The 19377-nt window shown below is 37.4% G+C and overlaps 1 protein-coding gene across 9 annotated transcripts; it reads left to right on the plus strand.

The window, feature by feature from the left end:
• The first annotated feature begins 7152 nt into the window (after positions 1-7152).
• On the plus strand, positions 7153-18582 carry LOC121247576 (bidirectional sugar transporter SWEET17-like). Of its 9 annotated transcripts, none has more exons than XR_005937259.1 (8): positions 7153-7179; positions 7355-7492; positions 7615-7651; positions 7787-8009; positions 8107-8304; positions 11502-11625; positions 12430-12600; positions 18385-18582. XR_005937259.1 is itself a non-coding variant. In XM_041145942.1 (8 exons), exons 2-7 carry the CDS (start codon positions 7459-7461, stop codon positions 12595-12597), a joined length of 780 nt encoding a protein of 259 aa, XP_041001876.1. In that variant the 5' UTR covers positions 7160-7179; positions 7355-7458; the 3' UTR covers positions 12598-12600; positions 18385-18548. The 9 variants fall into 9 exon arrangements, 7 of the variants coding, with proteins under 7 accessions (XP_041001880.1, XP_041001876.1, XP_041001875.1 ...); XR_005937258.1 differs by lacking the exon at positions 18385-18582 and adding an exon at positions 12678-12757; XM_041145942.1 differs by having other exon boundaries at positions 7160-7179; positions 11502-11621; positions 18385-18548.
• Positions 18583-19377: the final 795 nt, after the last annotated feature.

Raw genomic sequence — 19377 nt, forward strand, 5'->3', positions numbered from 1 at the left:
ATAAATCTATCGTAGGATGTTTAGAAATGAAGAGTACTTTATTTTTAGTCGAAGAAACCACGGAATCGATTAATTTTTGAGTATTTTCATGGCCACTGAGTTGACTCAGCCATGGCCGAGTTAGATCTGTTTTACGTTCGAACGGTATTAACCAGTCCGTTCGAACGGGTAAACCTGTACGTTCGAACTTGATCGACACGTTCGAACATTATTAATTGTCCGTTCGACCATATATTTAGACGTTCGAACGCTAATTATTAAATTCATTCCATTAACATTTTATTAGCTTATTAAATTGTTTTCATCGTTTAATTGATTATATGTTCTATCAATTAATTTATTAAATTGCTATTAGTATATAATTTTGTAAATCTTTTAGTCGTAATTAGATTTTATCACTAATCTTGAATGTATATTTTATTTTTAAAATTTCAGGATCATAATAATGTCTTATCGGGGCAGTAAACGTGGTAGATCAGGAGAACCTTCCATCCAAACAGTTCGAGAGCGGACCGTTTTACTTGAGTGACAGGTAAAACTGTCTGATTTTGTCGCTCTTATATGGGAGGGTCATTCCCTCCCATCAGTATTCAATGATCGTGGTTGGGCACCAATCTTAGATCAACGAGAAGAAGGAATGGAGCTCGTTTCCTTCATTGAGATCGTTACTGAGTTCTATAAAGAGCTCGGTGCTGCTAGCCCAGACGATGGAGGGGCATATAGGATCTGTGTCCGAGGAGCTCCTGTTATATTTTCAGCAGACGGACTCGCTGTATATCTGGGTATTCCTAGGCTTCTTGATGCCTATCCAAACCTGCCGCCTAGAGAGTCTGGTCCTTCAGGTGATGCAGCTATGTCTCAGGACGAGGGACTAGATTACACAGATGAGATCGATACACTTGCTGATCACGAGGTCAGAGACTTGGTTGTTGGTCCAGATGCTCCAGTGTACGATGGCTCCAAGAGTATTAGGCAGGCAGATTTATCTTCTTTCTTCAAGATTATGAATTTGATCATTGCCAATAATATTGACCCACGGCAGCACAAGACGGAGGTCGGCATGGATCGAGCGAGATTTATGATACGGGTTGCTCGTGGCATCCCGATCGATCTCGTTGGTTATATATTTGAGAGAATCCGATCAGAGGCACGGTTCATTACGACAGATATACTTCCGTTTGGGATCCTCATCACTCGATTTTTGCTACATGTCGGGGTTGTGTCCGAACCTGCCGAGCGTTCCCGATTTCCGATGGCACCGATCAACAGCACCACCCTATCACGGAGCACGGGACACTCTAGATTTCGTTTTCGTGGGGCTGTTCCTGACAGGGCTGAGATTCAGAGAGATGCGCAGCCGGGAGATATTGGAGTATCGGCTGGTGAGACATCTACACAGGCTGAGACATCACGCACATATATTCGCGAGGAGATGGCTGACATATTGCGTGCTGAGATCAGCGTACACACATCAACAGTGATTGATGCATGTGGCGCCCCCAATCCCCCTTAAATAAATACACAGGGATCGAGACGCCAGGATGGTGACAACACGGTCACACATCCCAACGAAGTGCCAGTGTGTGTACATGCAACAGTGTACAAATAAAATAACGCAGCGGATAGTCAACTAAGTACCAGAATTTATTTACAATCAAACATCAGTAAAAATTTAAATAGCAGTTATACAGTCATCCATAAAATATAATACAATAGTTTTCAAATAAACAAACGAGTGATCCCAGATCACTCCTCAGGCGGAGCCGTCTCCTCAGGCTCGCCCTCCTCCTCCTCATCTGCATCAAAATCTGCGATACCACAAAATGATCTCGCAGGTAAGTATAACCCAAACAACAACGTAATATAAAATGCATTAAATGCAACTAACATGCATGCACATGAAAACATGCATTTTTCCACAAAACATCATTTTTCCCGAAAATGATAAATTTCCAACACACACCAAAATCTCATTTTGGTCCAAATTATCCGTAAAACATTTTCCCAGAAAATGATTTACCCAAAAACCAACTCGCACTATTTTCCCAGAAAATAGTGCATTAATTCCAAATGCACCATGCATTATTTCCATATGCACCATGGCCTCCCCTATGGACCATCCGCACGTCCTGGCTTCGTAGCGGTGCTCAGTTCCGCGCCCGGCGCGTACATGGCCAAGCACCCACACTACGCAACGAGCGATGCCCAGCGTACGTGGCCAGACATCCTCTAGTCCCCGCTAGCAGAAGGACCATGGAGTCGACACGAGACCATCTCGTCCGATCCCATTGTCGCCCGGCGACAATCCAGGGGACGTTACTCAGTATATTCCGCTCCCGAGTAACCAGAGGAGCTCCACCGAGTTAATGCCCCATCTCGGCTTGGGGTCGTGATACACACGCACCCGAAATCCATTCTCACATGAAAACCCAGTTTTCATAAACACATGAACATGAATGCAATACACGAAAACCCAGTTTTCTTTTACAAACATGATCATGCATGAAATAATGAAATGCACATGTACCAACACATTATCCAAACCAACAATTACCAATCCAATCAAATCCAACCAAACAACTCCAATCACAAATCCATCCGACCCCCGAACTCCTCGGACTCAGTCCGGCATGCCAAAAATACAGTGAAATGGGTTAGTGCAAAAATACATTTAAATTACGAAAGTTCTTTGGAGAAATACTTACAATGCTATAAAGCAATTTCCGAAGGATCACGAAGTTGAAAAAGGCGACGTTTAAGTAACACCACAGTGTAAAATACACTGTGGCCGTGGGTCACAAATACCAACTTTCAAACGGAGGCAAACGAAGACCCAAGATTGATAGGGTAGGGCCTAGGGAGGTCGGTGAAGCTAGTGGTGGTGAAGGTTGGCCGTGGGTGGCGGCGCAATGGGCGGTAGAAGACCAAAATGCCCAAATCGAAAATGTAGATGGTGGAGCTTCACCGGTGGCGGATCGGAGCTGGGGTTGGGTCCAATGGGTTGCCAAGAGGCCGGGGATGAAGTGGTAGGAAGATGGTGGCCAATGGCGGTGCGACGGCGGCGCAACGGCGGAAAGTGTGCCGCGGCTTCGTGGGTTTCGTGGGGGCTAACGGCGGCACGAACGGCGGTGATATTGGTGGGGTGAGGTCGCCGGCGGCTGGGGAGTCTAATGGGCTGGGCGGTGTCGACCACCGCCGGCGGACGGCGGCGCAGCTGGTGGGGGAGAAACGGACGCGGGGAGAGAGAAAAGGAGAGGGAAATCGTGCGCACGGGGGAGAAAGCCAGGGAGAAGAAAAAGAAAAAGAAAAAAAGAAAAGAAGAAAAGAAAAAGAAAAGGAAAAGAAAAAATAGAGGGAAAAGAAATGAGGTCCAATCCTCATAACTTGGGTCACAAAAATGATCCAACGGAAACGATTTCAAAATCACAAGTTAAATAAAATAATTTAAACGTAATGGTAAAGTCAAATTGAAATAATTAAATCTCACAATAATTAAATAAATATTAAAAGCAATTTAAATGCATAACAATAAATAAATATTAAGAAAGCACATAAAAATAATTTTCACCAAATTAAAATCATAGAAATAAACTCATTAAAAATCCAACCAATTTTAAAATAAGAGAATAAATTTTGATTACATGAAAATAATTCCCTCAGTAAAAATACACTAAAATACGGGGTGTTACAATGCAGTGCATACTGCCATGTCTGAGTTGCGTACAGAGATTATGGCTACCGTCTCTGGGTTACGTACAGAGGTTAATGAGTTACGTACAGTAATTAATGCCAATAATGCAACTCAGGTCACAGTTAGTACTCGACTGACACAGGTAGAGACACAATTAGCTGCAGTCGAGGATGTGTGTAGAGACCTCGCATCACAATAGTTTTTATCTTTTATTTATATTTTCTTTTGTTGTAATTATGAACAATATATATGGCATTTTGATAATTTGCTTTATTTGGTTGATTAATATATATGTGGTTGATAATATTTATTTAACTAAAAATCTTATTTAACGTAAAAGAAATTATTAAAATATTTTAAAATTAATTACATAAAATTAATTAATGAATTTGTATATATGATATATATTTTTTATATTTTGAGTTTCGTACCGAGATTAATATTATACCTTCGAATGTATAAATGTGGTGCTTGAATATGTTCTAACTAAATATATTCCGTTCGAACGGTTTAGAAACCTTCCCGCCAGGATTTACCACCAAATATTTTCCGTTCGAACACAACAAATTCTCGTTCGAATGTTTTTGAACTTTCCCCGCCATAATAAAGTAATTATCCGCCAAATTTTACTGTTCGAACGTATTTTTTCACTTTCGAATGGAAAAATTTTTTTGAGACGATTTAATTCATCACAGAAAATACTGTTCGAACGGTTATTTTGACGTTCGAACGATTTTCTAAATTCATCGATTTTTTGGGACGAAATTTAAATTTCGTCTCAAAAAATGACTTTTAGGGATGAAAAAAATTTTATCCCTAAATAATTTCATCCCAAAATCTCAAATTTGTTGTAGTGCCCCTTGTGTACAAGAGAGAACATTTTTTGGGAAAACAATTTCATCCCAAAAATATTCATCTAAAGATCATTGTCCCAAAATATCTCTGGGAGCAAAAAATAAATTTTCGTCCAAAAAAAAAATACTTTTAATTTAATGCATTCCCAGTATGAGACTCGCAACATCCCACATTCAAGGAAATACAATTTCATCTTTGCACTTAATCATGTTAGTCAAGTTTTACGAGAAGCAAGTTGCATGTACACAAGGACTAGAAAAAAGCAGAGCCTGAATGTACATTATTGGATTATATTTGGAGACTGGTTTGTGAGCAAAAAAGGCACAGATAGAAAGTTCGCTCTACTTTCACTCAACTTGGCGCTTGAGCGAAGCTCAACTTATGAGTTCGTTTAATGTGTGCTCGACAGTGGTCTCAAGTGAAGATCATATAGATTGTTAGCTCAATGATCGCGTGATGCTAGGCTCGAGTGAAGCACTAACCCTAGTGTTCACTCGAGCAGTGCTCGACAGACTGCTCGAGCGAATGTTCGATTGGCTGTTCGCTCTAAGAGCTCTCGACACCCGCTCGAACGAAGAACTAAGTTTTGCCGTTTAGGGGTTCTAGCACTGTTTTCCCTATGTATATGTAATGTTTGTTCTCTTGTGGGTAGGGTTCAGCAAATCAGAGTGAACAAAGAGAGGTAAATGTGTGAGAACATATTAAGCAAGAGGAAAAGTCCTAGAGAGTTGAGAGTTGAGATTGGGTGAGTAGAGTGACATGCTTGTAACTCACTGTGTGTGATTGTAATCTCCTTTGAATTAAAATCCTCTGCAGCTCTATGGACGTAGCACGTTAAAATTTGTGTGTCGTGTGTGCATGCTTGATTCTTGTATCATTATCTATCTGTCTGTAGTTATTTCACTGTCTGTCTCAATATCATTATGTGTGGGTGTGATGACTCTCTAGTGTTTATACCACAACATACAAAAGCTTCAAGATTAAAAAATCTGATGCTCTAAGTTTATATTTTGTTCTCCTAAAAAACTTCATAAAGTGGTCAATGACTATATATCCTTATTTGCTGCATTAATACTACTTTGTGCAAATATATATATATATATATAATTATTCCCTCACCTGCTTTTCAACCTTCTGAAAATGAGTACTTAAAGTACCGCCCGATGGAGGAAGCTGATTCAAGATCATCGTCTACTGGCCTTATATCTATATGTACAGTTTTCATCATGTTTTTTCTTCCTTCCATAAATCATGGGTGCATTGCCTCCCCAGTCCCCCCAACCACCGACGTTCTTAATATTGTTTTCGTTATGTTTTTAATCTACGATCTCAGTGTTTTAACAGTTTTTTCTCCATTAATATATCAGAATTTAATTTATATATTCACTTTTTAAACTAGCCGACGGTCATTATTTATATATATGCGTCAATTTGTAAAATTATTTCTCTATTTCTTTATTTATATGTCTGTATATATGTACATGTATTGCATCAACTAAATATTTATATTATGTCATATTTATGTCATAAAATATAACCTAACAATTTATAATGTGTATATTTATACATAAATACAAAGTGATTGATGTCCATCAATCCTTATTTACGTACTAACATTTATTATTAAGAATAATGATATATACATACTTCAAATATACAAGTCTGGCATAAATCTTTTATAAAAAAATAGATCCCGACCATTATAAAAAAGTATGAAAACTCATTTTTATCTTAATAAAATCTACATTTTTTAAAAGATTTACACCAAACTAATACATTTAAAACTTTTTTCTGGCATTACTCACTTAACATTACTCATCATCTGCTTCAATGCTTGAGTACGGGTTTATTGGAATGAATCCGAATTACAGATCAAGTGGATTAGCTTGTCACGTTATTATCAACCCAACAGCCAACTAGTTCTCATGTCATGTCAGTATATAACATTGGCCCCCCCATTTATTATGACCATGAATCATCATATGGCGTTTGAGAAAAAAAAAAAAAAAAAACTCGCTGCCCTTTCTAATGGGTAGTAACCTACTCTATTACTATCCAAGTTCGTAATTTCGAGTTTTTTTTTTTATTTTTTTCTCATTTTCTTTTAAATATTTTTTTAACATATTTAATCATTACAAAAATTAAAAAAATATATAATTTTATTAATACTCACTTTCTTGATTATTAAAAAAAATAAAATATAAAAAAAAAATAATAATAAAATATTAACCTTACCATTATTTTTTTTTAATTTCTCCTTACTTTAATGCACACGTGATGAACGTCTACGTCCCACATGACAGCTAGCTCTCTTAACTCCCAACAATTGTCAAACTACTCCACCTTCTGTCAATCATTTCTCTATAATCATTGTATGGTAAAGCTATTATGCCGTCCGGCGTTTGCCGTTATTTTTTTTTTCTTTTTTATTTTTTTACATATTTTTTTAATATATTTAAATATTTTTTTTTAAAAAAAATATGTCAATACATTTAAAATCCCCTCTTTACTCTCTAAATAAAAAAATAAAAAATAAATTTTTTTTGACCAACACAAGTAGGGCGGTCAAACGTAGAGGGCATATAAGCTTTTCCCATCATCGAATTCTCTGTAAAGTTACTGACTGAGAGGAATAATAAGGCCCGGTTTGTATTCGCAAACCGTCTCAACTCATTTCAATTCATCTCACTACTATTCATTATTATTCATCAATTTTAACTCATAAATTTCATTACTATTCATAACTCATCTCACTACTATTCATAATCCATCTCAACTCATCTTCGAATCCAAACAATACCTAAGACTTTTACATCTGTTTTACACCTCGACCTCTCTATCTAGCTCCCTTAAATCCCCATCTTCTTCCCCTAAAAGAAACCCCCTTCAGTTCTGACTTTCAAGTTTTGATCATGGAAGAACTGAGTTTTTATATTGGGATCATAGGTAAGAGAATCCATTACCACTTTGCATAACGTTCGTTTCTTACTTCTTTAATTCGTCATTTATTTACATGCATGGGAAGAATGATATATAAGTAAACTGAGGGTTCCTTCCGCCATTTGCAGGCAACATCATCTCAGTACTAATGTTTCTTTCCCCCGTGTAAGCTGAAAAGACTTGTATAGATCAGCTAATTGCAGCCCTTGATCTTTATACGATCTTCTATTTCTGAAGCTAGCGTACGTTGTAATTAAGTTCATTATTAATACTGCAAAATTAGCATTAATATTGATTCAGTTGTGAATGCAGCGGAACATTTTGGAGAATAATAAAGCAGCGATCGACAGAGCAGTTTGAGAGCCTTCCTTACATCTGCACATTGTTGAATTCATCTTTGTGGACTTACTATGGAATTATAAAGGCAGGGGAATTACTCGTGGCCACTGTTAATGGTTTTGGCATCCTTGTCGAAACTATCTACGTCACTTTATTTCTTATATATGCGCCTGCAAGATCTAAGGTAAACATGTTCATCATGATGCCGTCCTAACTAGCTAGTGATCATCACACACACACACACATATATAGCTGAGTGTTAACAAATGATCTATCAAAAGATGACATTAACTACATGTGCAAAACAAAAAATCCAGGCTAAGACAGTCATTCTTGTCGGGTTGTTGGATGTGGGCTTCCTAGCAGCAGCGATTCTAGTTACTCGATTGGCATTGCAGGGAGAGACACGTATTGATGCTGTAGGGTTCCTGGGTGCAGCGCTTAACATTGTAATGTACAGCTCACCTCTAGCCGTCATGGTAAGAATGGAAGGCTTGTTTATCAATCTATATGTATTTGATGTTCTTCTGATGACCAGTACCTAAACAAAACGAACACTTACGTAGGAACATATTCAATCAACTAATTCACAATTGAAGGGAAAGAAATCATAGGTTTAAATGTAACGCTCCGGTCATTGATGGGATACTACCTTTCACTTAAAATCATAAGTCACAGTACATATATAGATTTCAATATCTCAAATACACATAGATCTCACTGTTTTAACTCAACTAATCCAAATAATTAACTAGTAACACCACAAATTCCTAATATAAACGTCAATTTCTCAACATACCACGTCATTAGAGCACAACAAATTTATTAAATAAAATTCTCCAATAACCATCACATCTTTTTCTGCTTAATCCACTATGCTCACATAGTCTTACCCATGATTTATATTCTTGATCCTTAGTCGAAATATCTAAAATATTTGAAAATATTGTGGAGATAAGGAGTAAGTTATCAACAACTCAGTAAGCAGAGAACATATACTAGTATGTAAACATGAGCCTTTTCATAGAGTTCAGAATATAGAACAAAAACATTTTAATTTCATAATGCAGATCCAAAAACATATTATCAGAATATCAGAGCGACAGTTCAAAATATTCATATTCAAAAATTTCATTTGGCATAACATGACTGAGCATCATCATCTTATCTTATCATATCATATCATATCATTATATTAGAACATAGATCATATTCAGCCCCCGTGATAGGGTGTGCATTCTACGGAAAGCCAAGCAGAACATAAATCACCATGATACCAAATCGATTGCATTAAGAGAAAAGACCACTATTATATCCCGCGGCGGGACCAGATGCCACTATTCTATCTCGTGGCAGGATTATAGGTCACTATTATGTCCCGTGACAGGGCCAAAGGTCACTATTATGTCTCATGACAGGGTCAACGGTCACTATTATCACCCGTGATAGAGCCATAGACCACTATTATCACCCGTGGCAGGATCATATATCAGGGCAAAACAAAATCAGAATTATCGGATTATGACCAGAAACAGAATCAGATACAAAATCAGAAAGTCATGCCAAAAGTTTTTCAAATGCCACATCATATCAAAACGAAGTAATGAACAATTTAATATCGTTTTCACATATTCAAAACAGATTCAGAGCATCTTCACATAACATGTACAAGTTTTCAGATTTCATATTCGCTCTTTTTGCATAGTCAGAAATAGAATGTTAAAAATTTGCTCATGTCTATACCAGTCATGACAAAAATGATTTTCTTTTTTAGATAAGTTTCATGAGTAATGTAGAACAAAAAACTGAGGTTATTTCAAATTTCTTTTCATAACAAAGTATGCATATTTTTCTAAAATCAACCTCAGTTCGTTTCTTTTATGCAAAGTCTAGTGTATGAACCCTGCTTACCTCGACTTTTAACTTTTCTAAATTTTTTAACGAAAGTACCGAACGAATATCAATCGTCACCTATAAAATAGACACATAACTTACGTAAATTTTCAAAAGTACGTAACTATCTAATTAAGCACGCACTTTTTAATTAAAATCCGAAATACTTAAATAACCTAGACTTCATTTAACTGATAATCATAACCCAAAAAACATCATCAGTCTCCATTTTTATATAAGCTCGTGTGAAAGCCAGCCCACTTAACAGTATTAAGCAGGGCCATTTGACCTAAAGGGCTTGAGGCCCATAGCCCATCTCCATTTTAAAAGAGTGGGAACTCTAGAACAAAAAAAGCCAAGAAAGGCACAGAGAGGTGTGTGAGAGAGGGAGAGACCGAGTGAACTCACCAATGGAGGAGGGAGGTACAGCGGCAAATCCTGGGTGGTTGGATGGAAACGTCAGTCATGGCGGTTTCCTCTGTATGGTGGAGTGTTGCGGGAAGAAATGGCACCGTGATCTCAACCCAAGAATAACAGAGTGGAGGGAGAGACTTTGCAACAGGGGATTTACGGGGAGGACATGTGGCGGATCTAAACTGGTGGGAGGCTTCCGGTGTCACTTTTTGTGGTTGATTCTGATGGGGTGGTGGTTGAACAGAGGAAGGTGGCTGGGGCTTGTGGCTCACGGGCAGGAAGCAAGGGCTCTGTTTATGGGTGTAGGGAAAACATGAGCTTTCGGTGGTTTTACAAAGGGTGGGTAGTGGTGGTGCAAAGCAGTGGTTGGGTGGCGCCACTTGGTGGCCTGCTGGACGTGCGTGGAGGCTGTTGTTTGGTGCTATAGGGGTTGAGGGAGGCAGGTTGATGATGGAGGCTACGATGGTTGGGCACGGTTGGCTTCGTGCTTGGTGGTTTTCGGTTGCATGTGTGAGTGCTGGTGGGTTTCGCATCTCACGGTGTTGATGTATGGTGTTAGTGAGGCTGGCTTTGATGGTTCATGGTGGAGGAGAGGTTGTTGCTCTGGTGGCTTGCTTGACATGTGGTGGTGAGGCTTCCGGTGGTGTTGCCATGAGGAGTTTAACGGAATTGGGAGTGGGCTTTGGTAGAGAAACCGAAGGGTTGAGGCGGTGGGGTAGTCGATTTGGTGGTGCAAGTCACTATGCTTGGGTCTTCACAGAGACAGACAGAGAGAGAGAGAGAGAGGGATTTGGGAGGGAAAATAAAATGTGGTGTGGGTGAGTGGGGAGAGAAAGTATTGGAGAGGAGAGGTGACGGGGTGGAGATGGAATCGGGAGAGAGAAACCGTCACGGCGTGGGGAAGAAGAGGGAAAACAGAGGGGTACTGATCTCCAGGAAACGACATCGTTTCCTTCTCCAACTGGTTGGCCTAATTCGCATGGCTTGGGCCTAGGCTTAGATGTTGGCTTGGGTGTTACATAATGTGTTCTTTTGATTCTTTTCCCTTTTTTTTTTTTTTTTTGGCCTATATTTCTGCTCATTAAATCTTTCTGTACATCAATATCTCTCTATATACCTTCCAGGAAAGGGCTCCGTAGAACACTATTTGATCAGGTTTCAGCTCGGCCGGTATGAGTATATTTAGTGCATAAACTCACTAAATATACTCATCAGTGGGACTTTTATGTCAATCTCACCATTAATTTATTCCATTGCAATCCTCTCATCACCTAATATCAGCGAATGGAAGATTTGAATTATTGTATCTTTGCATGTTATTGGCAACCATGCACTAGTTATTAGACTGGAAAAAAATTGTGATTTTCAGAGAACAGTGGTGACAACCAAGAGTGTGGAGTACATGCCGTTCTTTCTCTCATTTTTTCTCTTCTTGAACGGTGGGACTTGGGCTTTCTATGCTCTTCTCGTGCGCGATTACTTCCTTTTGGTACGTAAGTAATTAATTCCCTGTGTCATTTTTACAACAATTATATATGTATATATACATATATATAGTCACTGCCACCCATGAGGTCCAGTAGTACTTGTTTATCATACCCTTCACCATTTTCGATCTACAACTAGTGCTAATAATTCCTAGTACAATGGTTTGATTACATAGAGTACGTAGTCACCTCATGGAAACTTTCTAATTTAAGTGGGGGTGGGATTCAAATCAATTAGTGATAGCTATATATATATATATATGTATATATATATATATATAGGAGTTAATTATGCTGTATATAATAATCTCATTTCACTCTTATCATACTGTGTTAATATGGTATTATATATCCATAAACTGTTTAATTACTTCTTCTTTTTTCAAAATAAAAAATTCAAATTAATACCATATCAACATAAGATGAGTGAGATCATGAGAATGTAGTAGATCATATATGTATTTATATATATATATATATAATATGTAATATAATTTATATTAATAGACACATGCATGCGACTGATGTCGGGGAAGGTTGCTGTAGACCTCCGTGATTGCCTCAATCATGATTGTACTTATTTTTGGATGGCCCAACAAGGAGACATTCAATAATGCTATTAAAGTTTTTAATTTCTATCAACCACTTGGCCATCTTTGGGCCAGTCCTTTCTAGCAACAATCAAGCAGCTTGAAACAGCACTATGTATCATGACGCGCGATTTTGTCAGGCTGTGGACTTGTTTCCTTTTGGAAATATCAGTACATACTGTATATAATCGTATGAAAAGAGGGTGATTTTGTGGTGTAGGTACCAAATGGATCTGGGTTTCTACTTGGAACAGTGCAGCTAGTGCTATATGCAATTTACAGGAAGCCCAACCTGTCCAAAAATGTTTCTGATCATAGACTGGAAGAAGGATGGCAACAACAGGCCGAACCCCTCATCTCCAGTACCTCAAGTCGATTAATTACATGAAAAGTACGTACGTAATACATAGATCACTGCTAGTAGTTGGATTAGTTAACATATTTTGATCTTTCTGTTGGTTTTCCCAGATCATAGCTCTCTGAGTGCAGTATAGTGCATTTTTCCAACTATATTCATATAAAGTAAATTACTTGGAGCGATTGCAGATCAAAATTGGGTTAAGTGTCGTACGTGATCAGATTACTACTACTACTGCTCGATCGTGTACGTACTAGCTTAATTTAAATTTGAAAAGAAAAGCTATTGAGGTCGTATATATTTTGAGTTACTAGAGCTGGTTTTATTCGTGCAATTTCAGATCCGAGGTTTGTTTAATTACAACCACACAAGTACGCATTAATAATAAACATAAATAATTATCATCCAGTGAGAAGAAATTTGTCAATGAACTGATCAACCCTGATCTGGGGCAACCTAGCTAGCTAGCTAAAAGAAACCGAGGGAAAAACACTTTGGGCAACTTAAAATAAACCAATAATACACTATTTGAAAATTTACTAACAAGTAGTACTGTAATTACAAAAGTTCCAATAATGCAATCATTATTTCATAAACCTTTAAAAAAAGATCCTTATTTGTATCAATAAACTATGTTTGCTCCAGCTGTAACACCAGTCAGGACTTTTGACAATTGCCAGACTAAACTTGATCTTTTACTAGAACTCTAGCTAGTAGCTGAAGTACTCATCTTAGCTAATGATCTACAGATTAGGGTTTATTTTTAGTGGTTTGCAAAAACTTTAAGAGAGAGATTCAATTGATGAAACATGCATGGCCGACTTCTTTCCGTGTTTCTTTCTCTCTTTTAACAGATGATAGAATGTTGTGCTTGGAAATTAGCTAGCTAGCTAGAAAAAGAGGCCATTTTATAAGTTTAAGGTCGAAAATCCAAACTTTAAATAGTACACTTAATCACAAAGACATTAACCCAGTTAATTAAGGATGACAACCGGGGTCGTCAAGATAATAGAGCAAAGAGTTTTACTAGGACACAAGTTCCAATACAGAAGCATGCATGATAAAACTAGAATTACATGATAAGCTGTCAACTTGTGATAAGTTTTGATTGTATTGAGCTTCTTATGTCTATATAATAAGCTAGCTAGAGAATAGTCTCCATCGTTGGGTGTGGAGAGATTTTCCCAAACGTATTTCAGATTGTTGAGAGCACTGCCTAACTCCTATGGCCACAATCCCTTTGTTGAGAGCTACATATTTTCCAACATTAGGCCCCTTTCTTATGGTGTGATAACGTTGGGGCCACATTTCTACCTGCCCATCTCGTTTTCCATGCATGCCCGGACCAGGTATGTGGTGATGGACTATCATTTTGTACGAAAAATCTACTTGTCAAAGAACCAAGCTCATCATGTGCCGTGTCTTGTTAAAGTCGTGTTTCACAGCCCAAGCAGTTCCGCAAAGCCCAAACTCCACATCGCTTGCAACTAAGAAGAAAGAGAGGCTATAGTGACTTTTGGAGTCACTTCGATGCCTAAGTCAGTGGGTTATTCTCCAACACATGTCAATCCGTGGCCTAGCGGGAGATCGTGTCGTGTTACTCATGCTAGGTCTGTCTGACCGCCACCTCCCTGCCATGCCAGTGTGTGTCAGATCCCGGGCGAGCTGTCCTCTGTACGTAGAACGTGCCGCTACGTGCCACCACCTCCCTGCCATGCAAGTGTGTGTCAGATTGTGGTTGAGGCGTCCTGTGTACGAGGGACGTGCCGTTGCTCGCCGAATTCCCTGATACTGGCATGGGTTACGGCATGCCTCGGGCCTATGACCTTGGGACCGGGCGCGTGCCACTATCTGTATGTAGGTGTGTGTGCGGCCCAATGATTTAGTTTGGAAATTCGCCGACCCCCGAGACATTCCCTCTGACGCTCCCGAGCCTTGTGTTGGCTGGCCACCCTGGTTTGGTTTGCACTCGCTTCCCAATCCTCTCGCCCCGAGTCTCCAACTTCCTCCCTTGGGCCCGTAATTCCGTATCTTGGCCTCCTTGGACTTAGACCCTCCTGGAATGTGTTGCGTGCTTGGTATTTGATTCTATGGCCCAGGATTCTTAGCTCCCTCATTTCGGCCTGGGCTCCATGGTTGGGCCTTCCTAGGTTCGGGCCCTTTTAGGATGGGCCTCACATGTCTGATGATCATCATGAGCTAGCATCTTAACAATTCGTGGGTGTAACTTGGGATAAAATATTAAAAACTGTCTAAATTTTACAAACATAATTGATATTTCAAAGAAGAAAACAAGAAACTGGGCTAGCAACAGTTGGGTTGACGTTCCAAGCTCAAATCTAGCTAGAAAGGTTGAGTCAGCTCGAAGGCAACCATTTAGGAGGAAAGTGATTGGGCTTGAGTTCTCTGTCTTTCGGACAATCTTATAATGAACCTGATCTTTTTTATATTGCTTGAAAACTTATAGAGAAAGTATTCGTTTCTGGTAATGAGCTAGCCTCGCCGGCCTCTCACTCTCCCTGTGCCCCTCGGTTTTTCAGCCACGTTACACGACGGAAGCCACCGCACGTAGCTCCCGACCAGTAGCACGCCTTCTCGCTGTCCACGGTGAGCTATCTCTCCCTTCCGCACGCTGTACGCTCTCCGTCTCTTACTCATACTTTCGGCGTGTTCTCTCTCTCTCTCTCTCTCTCACGTCGAGATCACCACCGTCTGCCTAGCCCCTCGCTATGCCGCACTCCTCCTTCCCTCTCGATATGTCTCTGCTGCATCACCCTACATGTTTTTTTTCATAGTTTTCAAACGGATTCATTTCTATTACCTTTCCGTATGGTGAGGTTTTCTAGAAATTATGACTTGCCCATCTTAGGTGTAAAAAAAAAGGATTTTGAAAAAAATGGGTTGTTTTATTTTAGGTCACAGGGACTTGTTTTCTACTAGGCCTTTTAAATTTTTAAGTGTGTTCGGTTAAGTTATTTTCAAGTTAAATGTTTTTGGATTGGTTTCGAGTTCTAAATTATTTTTGGCCGGATTTAAGTGAAATAGGTTCATTTTCTTAATTGGACTAGGGTTTGTGTTGAAATTAGAGTAAGTATATTAAGTGGATATTGATGGATTTGGAAAATGATGGTTTTTTGGAATTAAGAGAATTTTAGACATTTAGGAAAAATAGGTTATTTTAGTATTTTAGGTTTAAGAATCGAATTGAAATTTATGAGAATTACGTGATTATTTTATAGATGACGCTTAATTATTGTTCAACATCTTTGAGAAAAATTCTGAAAAAGTTAAGAAGTCCAGGTAAGCGGGGTTCCTATGCTAGACTTTGCATAAAATAAAATGAGCTGAGATTGATTTTTATAAAATATACATGTTTGGTTATGAAAAAAAAATTTGAACTACCTCAGTTATTTGTTCTGCATTACTCATAAGATTCTGGTTTAAAAAAAAATATTTTCTATTATGACTAGTGTAGACATGAGCTTATTTTTGACATTCTGTTTTTGTTTCTATTCCGTTTTGACCTTACCACGGGTGTAAAACTGTAGGCTCTGTTCGGGTTGGTACCAACTTTTCTGTTTCTGGTGCACCCACTTTGGAAACAAAGTAGTTTTCTGTGTAGTCTTTCCTATGTGCACACTTGGGACTCCGAGAATGAATAAGGGGAAGATTCACATTCTGTTTCTACTTGGTTAGCTACCGGGGATTGCACAACCCTACCACGGGAGTTAAACATGGTATATGTTCTGATATGATAAGATAAGATGTGATGTTTCAGTTTATACTATGCCAAAGGGATTTTGATTATGAATATTTTTGAACTTTCGCTCTGATATTTTTTATAACATGTTCTAACGCTGCATTTTGAAAACAAATATTCTGATTCTGCATTTTGAAAGAAAATATTTTGTTCTGCATTCTGAACTCTATAAATATTCATGTTTACACACTAGTATATATCTTCTGCTTACTGAGTTGTTGATAACTCACCCCTTATCTCCATATATTTTTCAGATAATTTTGATGGTTCAGCTGAAGAACAAGAGTAGAAAGTTTTAGTAAGGTGTGATGATCGTAGTGGAATAAGTGTCTGAGGGTACAAGTACTTATTTGAGAGTCGTAGTTAGTAAATTGATTTATTTTCGGTCATTTTGATTTGAGGAATTAAGGATATTTTCGAGCTTTTAGAGAGTTTTAATTTATATTATTGAGAATTTCTTTGTTGTCCCTATGAAGGAACATAGATTTTTGGATTGAGTAAATGAATTAATATTTCATAGAATTTTCTGAATTTTATAGTTATGTTATTGAAGTTAATATTAAGTATTAAGAGCTAACTCTTCGGACCTCCGAGATCGGGGCGTTACATAAAGCGTTTTTTGATTAAGTAATGCTACATGCAATCATAGAGTGTGTAAGTGTTGTGCAGTCGTTTTGAAAAAATGTGGAATCTACTATTGAAAAATTATTATTTTTTATGCAGATCATGTATTTATTTATTTTTTTCAAAATGATTGCACGACGCTTGTGCACTTACGATTACAATTATCATTTCTATTATAAGTTATTTCCAATAAGATATTTGAGAAGATCAGTTATCTCTACATTTTTTAGGTAAGCCCTTGCGCGCAGAAAGTACTTAGTAAGTAGAATCTTTTTACGTTGGATATATGCTTGCTCTCTCTTATTTTTAAATCTTTGAGAGTTGCAACAAGTCTACTATTCTGCAGTAGGATACAACTGTCCGCTGATATAAGGATACATCTAGATAGGAAAATGATATGGGGACCGAAAGTGCAGCTCCAATTTGACCGATTCTGTATTCTTTATTTAATAGTTTAAAAAAATGACTATTAATAAATGTGTATATATTTTTTTAAAATATTTAAAGATATTTATAAAATATTTAAAAGAAAAAAACTGAAATTGCACTTACGGTAAATTGGGGGCACCATTTTGTCACCTGGCATTGTCCATATAGATAATCCAGTAGTTATAACCCAATTCCTATAGGAACAATCCTAGGGAGCCGCCCAGCATGTACCACTAAGGTTGTATTTGGATGTTGAAGTGAGTTGAGTTGAGTTGAGTTGAGATGATAAAATATTATTAGAATATTATTTTTTAATATTATTATTATTTTAGAATTTGAAAAAGTTGAATTGTTTATTATATTTTGTATTGAAATTTGAAAAAGTTGTAATGATGAGTTGAGATGAGTTGAGAGGAGTTAGGTAACTAAACGAAGCCTAAGAGTGTGTTTGGATGTTGAAGTGAGTTGAGTTGAGTTGAGATGATAAAATATTATTAGAATATTATTTTTTAATAATATTATTATTTTGAGATTTGAAAAAGTTGAATTGTTTATTATATTTTAGGTTAGAATTTGAAAAAGTTGTAATGATGAGTTGAGATGAATTGAGAGTAGTTAAAGATCCAAACAAAGCCTTGTGCCTCCTAGTGCATTTGATTTTTTTTTATATTTTCTTTTAAACATTTTTTTAGCATTTTTAGCGATTAAAAAAAATACACAACTTTATTAATAATCACTTTTTTAACTACGAAGTAAAAAAATGTATTGCTACCCAGTCCCATGAATCGCCCCAAGTTACCACTAGTGCTTTTTTTTTCTTTCAAATATTTTTTAAGCGTTAAGGAAAAAAAAATACACAACTTCAATTCTTTAACCGTTTAAGTAAAAATATATAGATAAAGTTAAAAAAAAAAAAAAAAAAATTGCCTGAACCGAGAAAAATTCAAGTGGCCAAATGTCATTTTCTATTTGTAGAAAGATTTCATGTAAGTGTTGCTGCTCAGGGAACCACAGGGTACACCATGATTCCCTGACCATATTAAAGTAGAATGCTAGATCTTGGACAAACACATTGGAAATCTTACGAAATATCTCTCTCTCTCACCGCTAAGATGTGGAGACAAGATGCAGAGGTACGGTTTTTAGCTACGGAGATAGCTTTTGTAAAAGCCAAAGCTTTGATATCAATATTCTAACTCAGATTTACCTCAAGCTCCGTTGAAGAAATTTAAAAAATCACTGTCAAATTACAATTTTCAAAATCTTGAGGATAAAATCAAATGAGTGCATTATGGTAAGTTTTCAGTCAAGTCACATATGCTGCACTTGTGAAACCTCAAACTCCTAATCAAAACAATGTGAATTGAAAAAATTTGTGGAAAATAAAACTTCAGGATAGATTAAAATTATTTCTTTAGAAGGTTAGTCACAATATTCTTTCAACAAGGAAAAAATTAGAGAAAGTCATCAAGCTAGAAAGTGACCAAATTATTTCCCCTCTTTGAAAGGAAGAAACTAAAAGCATTGAACATTTGTTTCTCAAATGTATGTACACTAAGATTCTTTGGAGGAACTCACCATGGCCCCCGGACATGGCATGTTTAGTAACACAATCAATCTTAGATTGGATTGGGAACATCATAAATCCATCACTTCACTTAGACATTCCCAAAGAGGAGCATCATAGATTTCCGATTTTTGCTACACTTGCTATGGACAATTTATGGTTCTCTAGAAACAAGGCAATGCTTGACTAAGAAAAATTTTTCCCCCACATCTTTGTTACTAAACTTGAAAAGTCATACTCAGAACACACAAAAGCATGGACCCACATTATAAAAGTCTCAAAAAATTCCAGCAAAATTCCATTCAGAGGGTTTTATCTTCTATCTTTTGATGTGGCAGTTAGAAAAGAGGGCAGTTTGCTTGCTGCAATTTGTAGATCTGACTCAGGAAATGTAGTAATGGTGAAAATAGACTTTATTCAAAGCAACAAC

The sequence above is a fragment of the Juglans microcarpa x Juglans regia genome, chromosome 1S, assembly GCF_004785595.1.
Source record: "Juglans microcarpa x Juglans regia isolate MS1-56 chromosome 1S, Jm3101_v1.0, whole genome shotgun sequence".
Classification (NCBI taxonomy): Eukaryota; Viridiplantae; Streptophyta; class Magnoliopsida; order Fagales; family Juglandaceae; genus Juglans; species Juglans microcarpa x Juglans regia.

Coding starts and splice junctions, on each gene's coding strand:
- LOC121247576 (XM_041145942.1), top strand. CDS start 7,459: ATGGAAGAACTGAGTTTTTATATTGGGATCATAG. Junction 8,305..11,501: donor GCTCACCTCTAGCCGTCATG/GTAAGAATGGAA, acceptor TGTGATTTTCAG/AGAACAGTGGTGACAACCAA. Junction 11,622..12,429: donor TGCGCGATTACTTCCTTTTG/GTACGTAAGTAA, acceptor TTTGTGGTGTAG/GTACCAAATGGATCTGGGTT.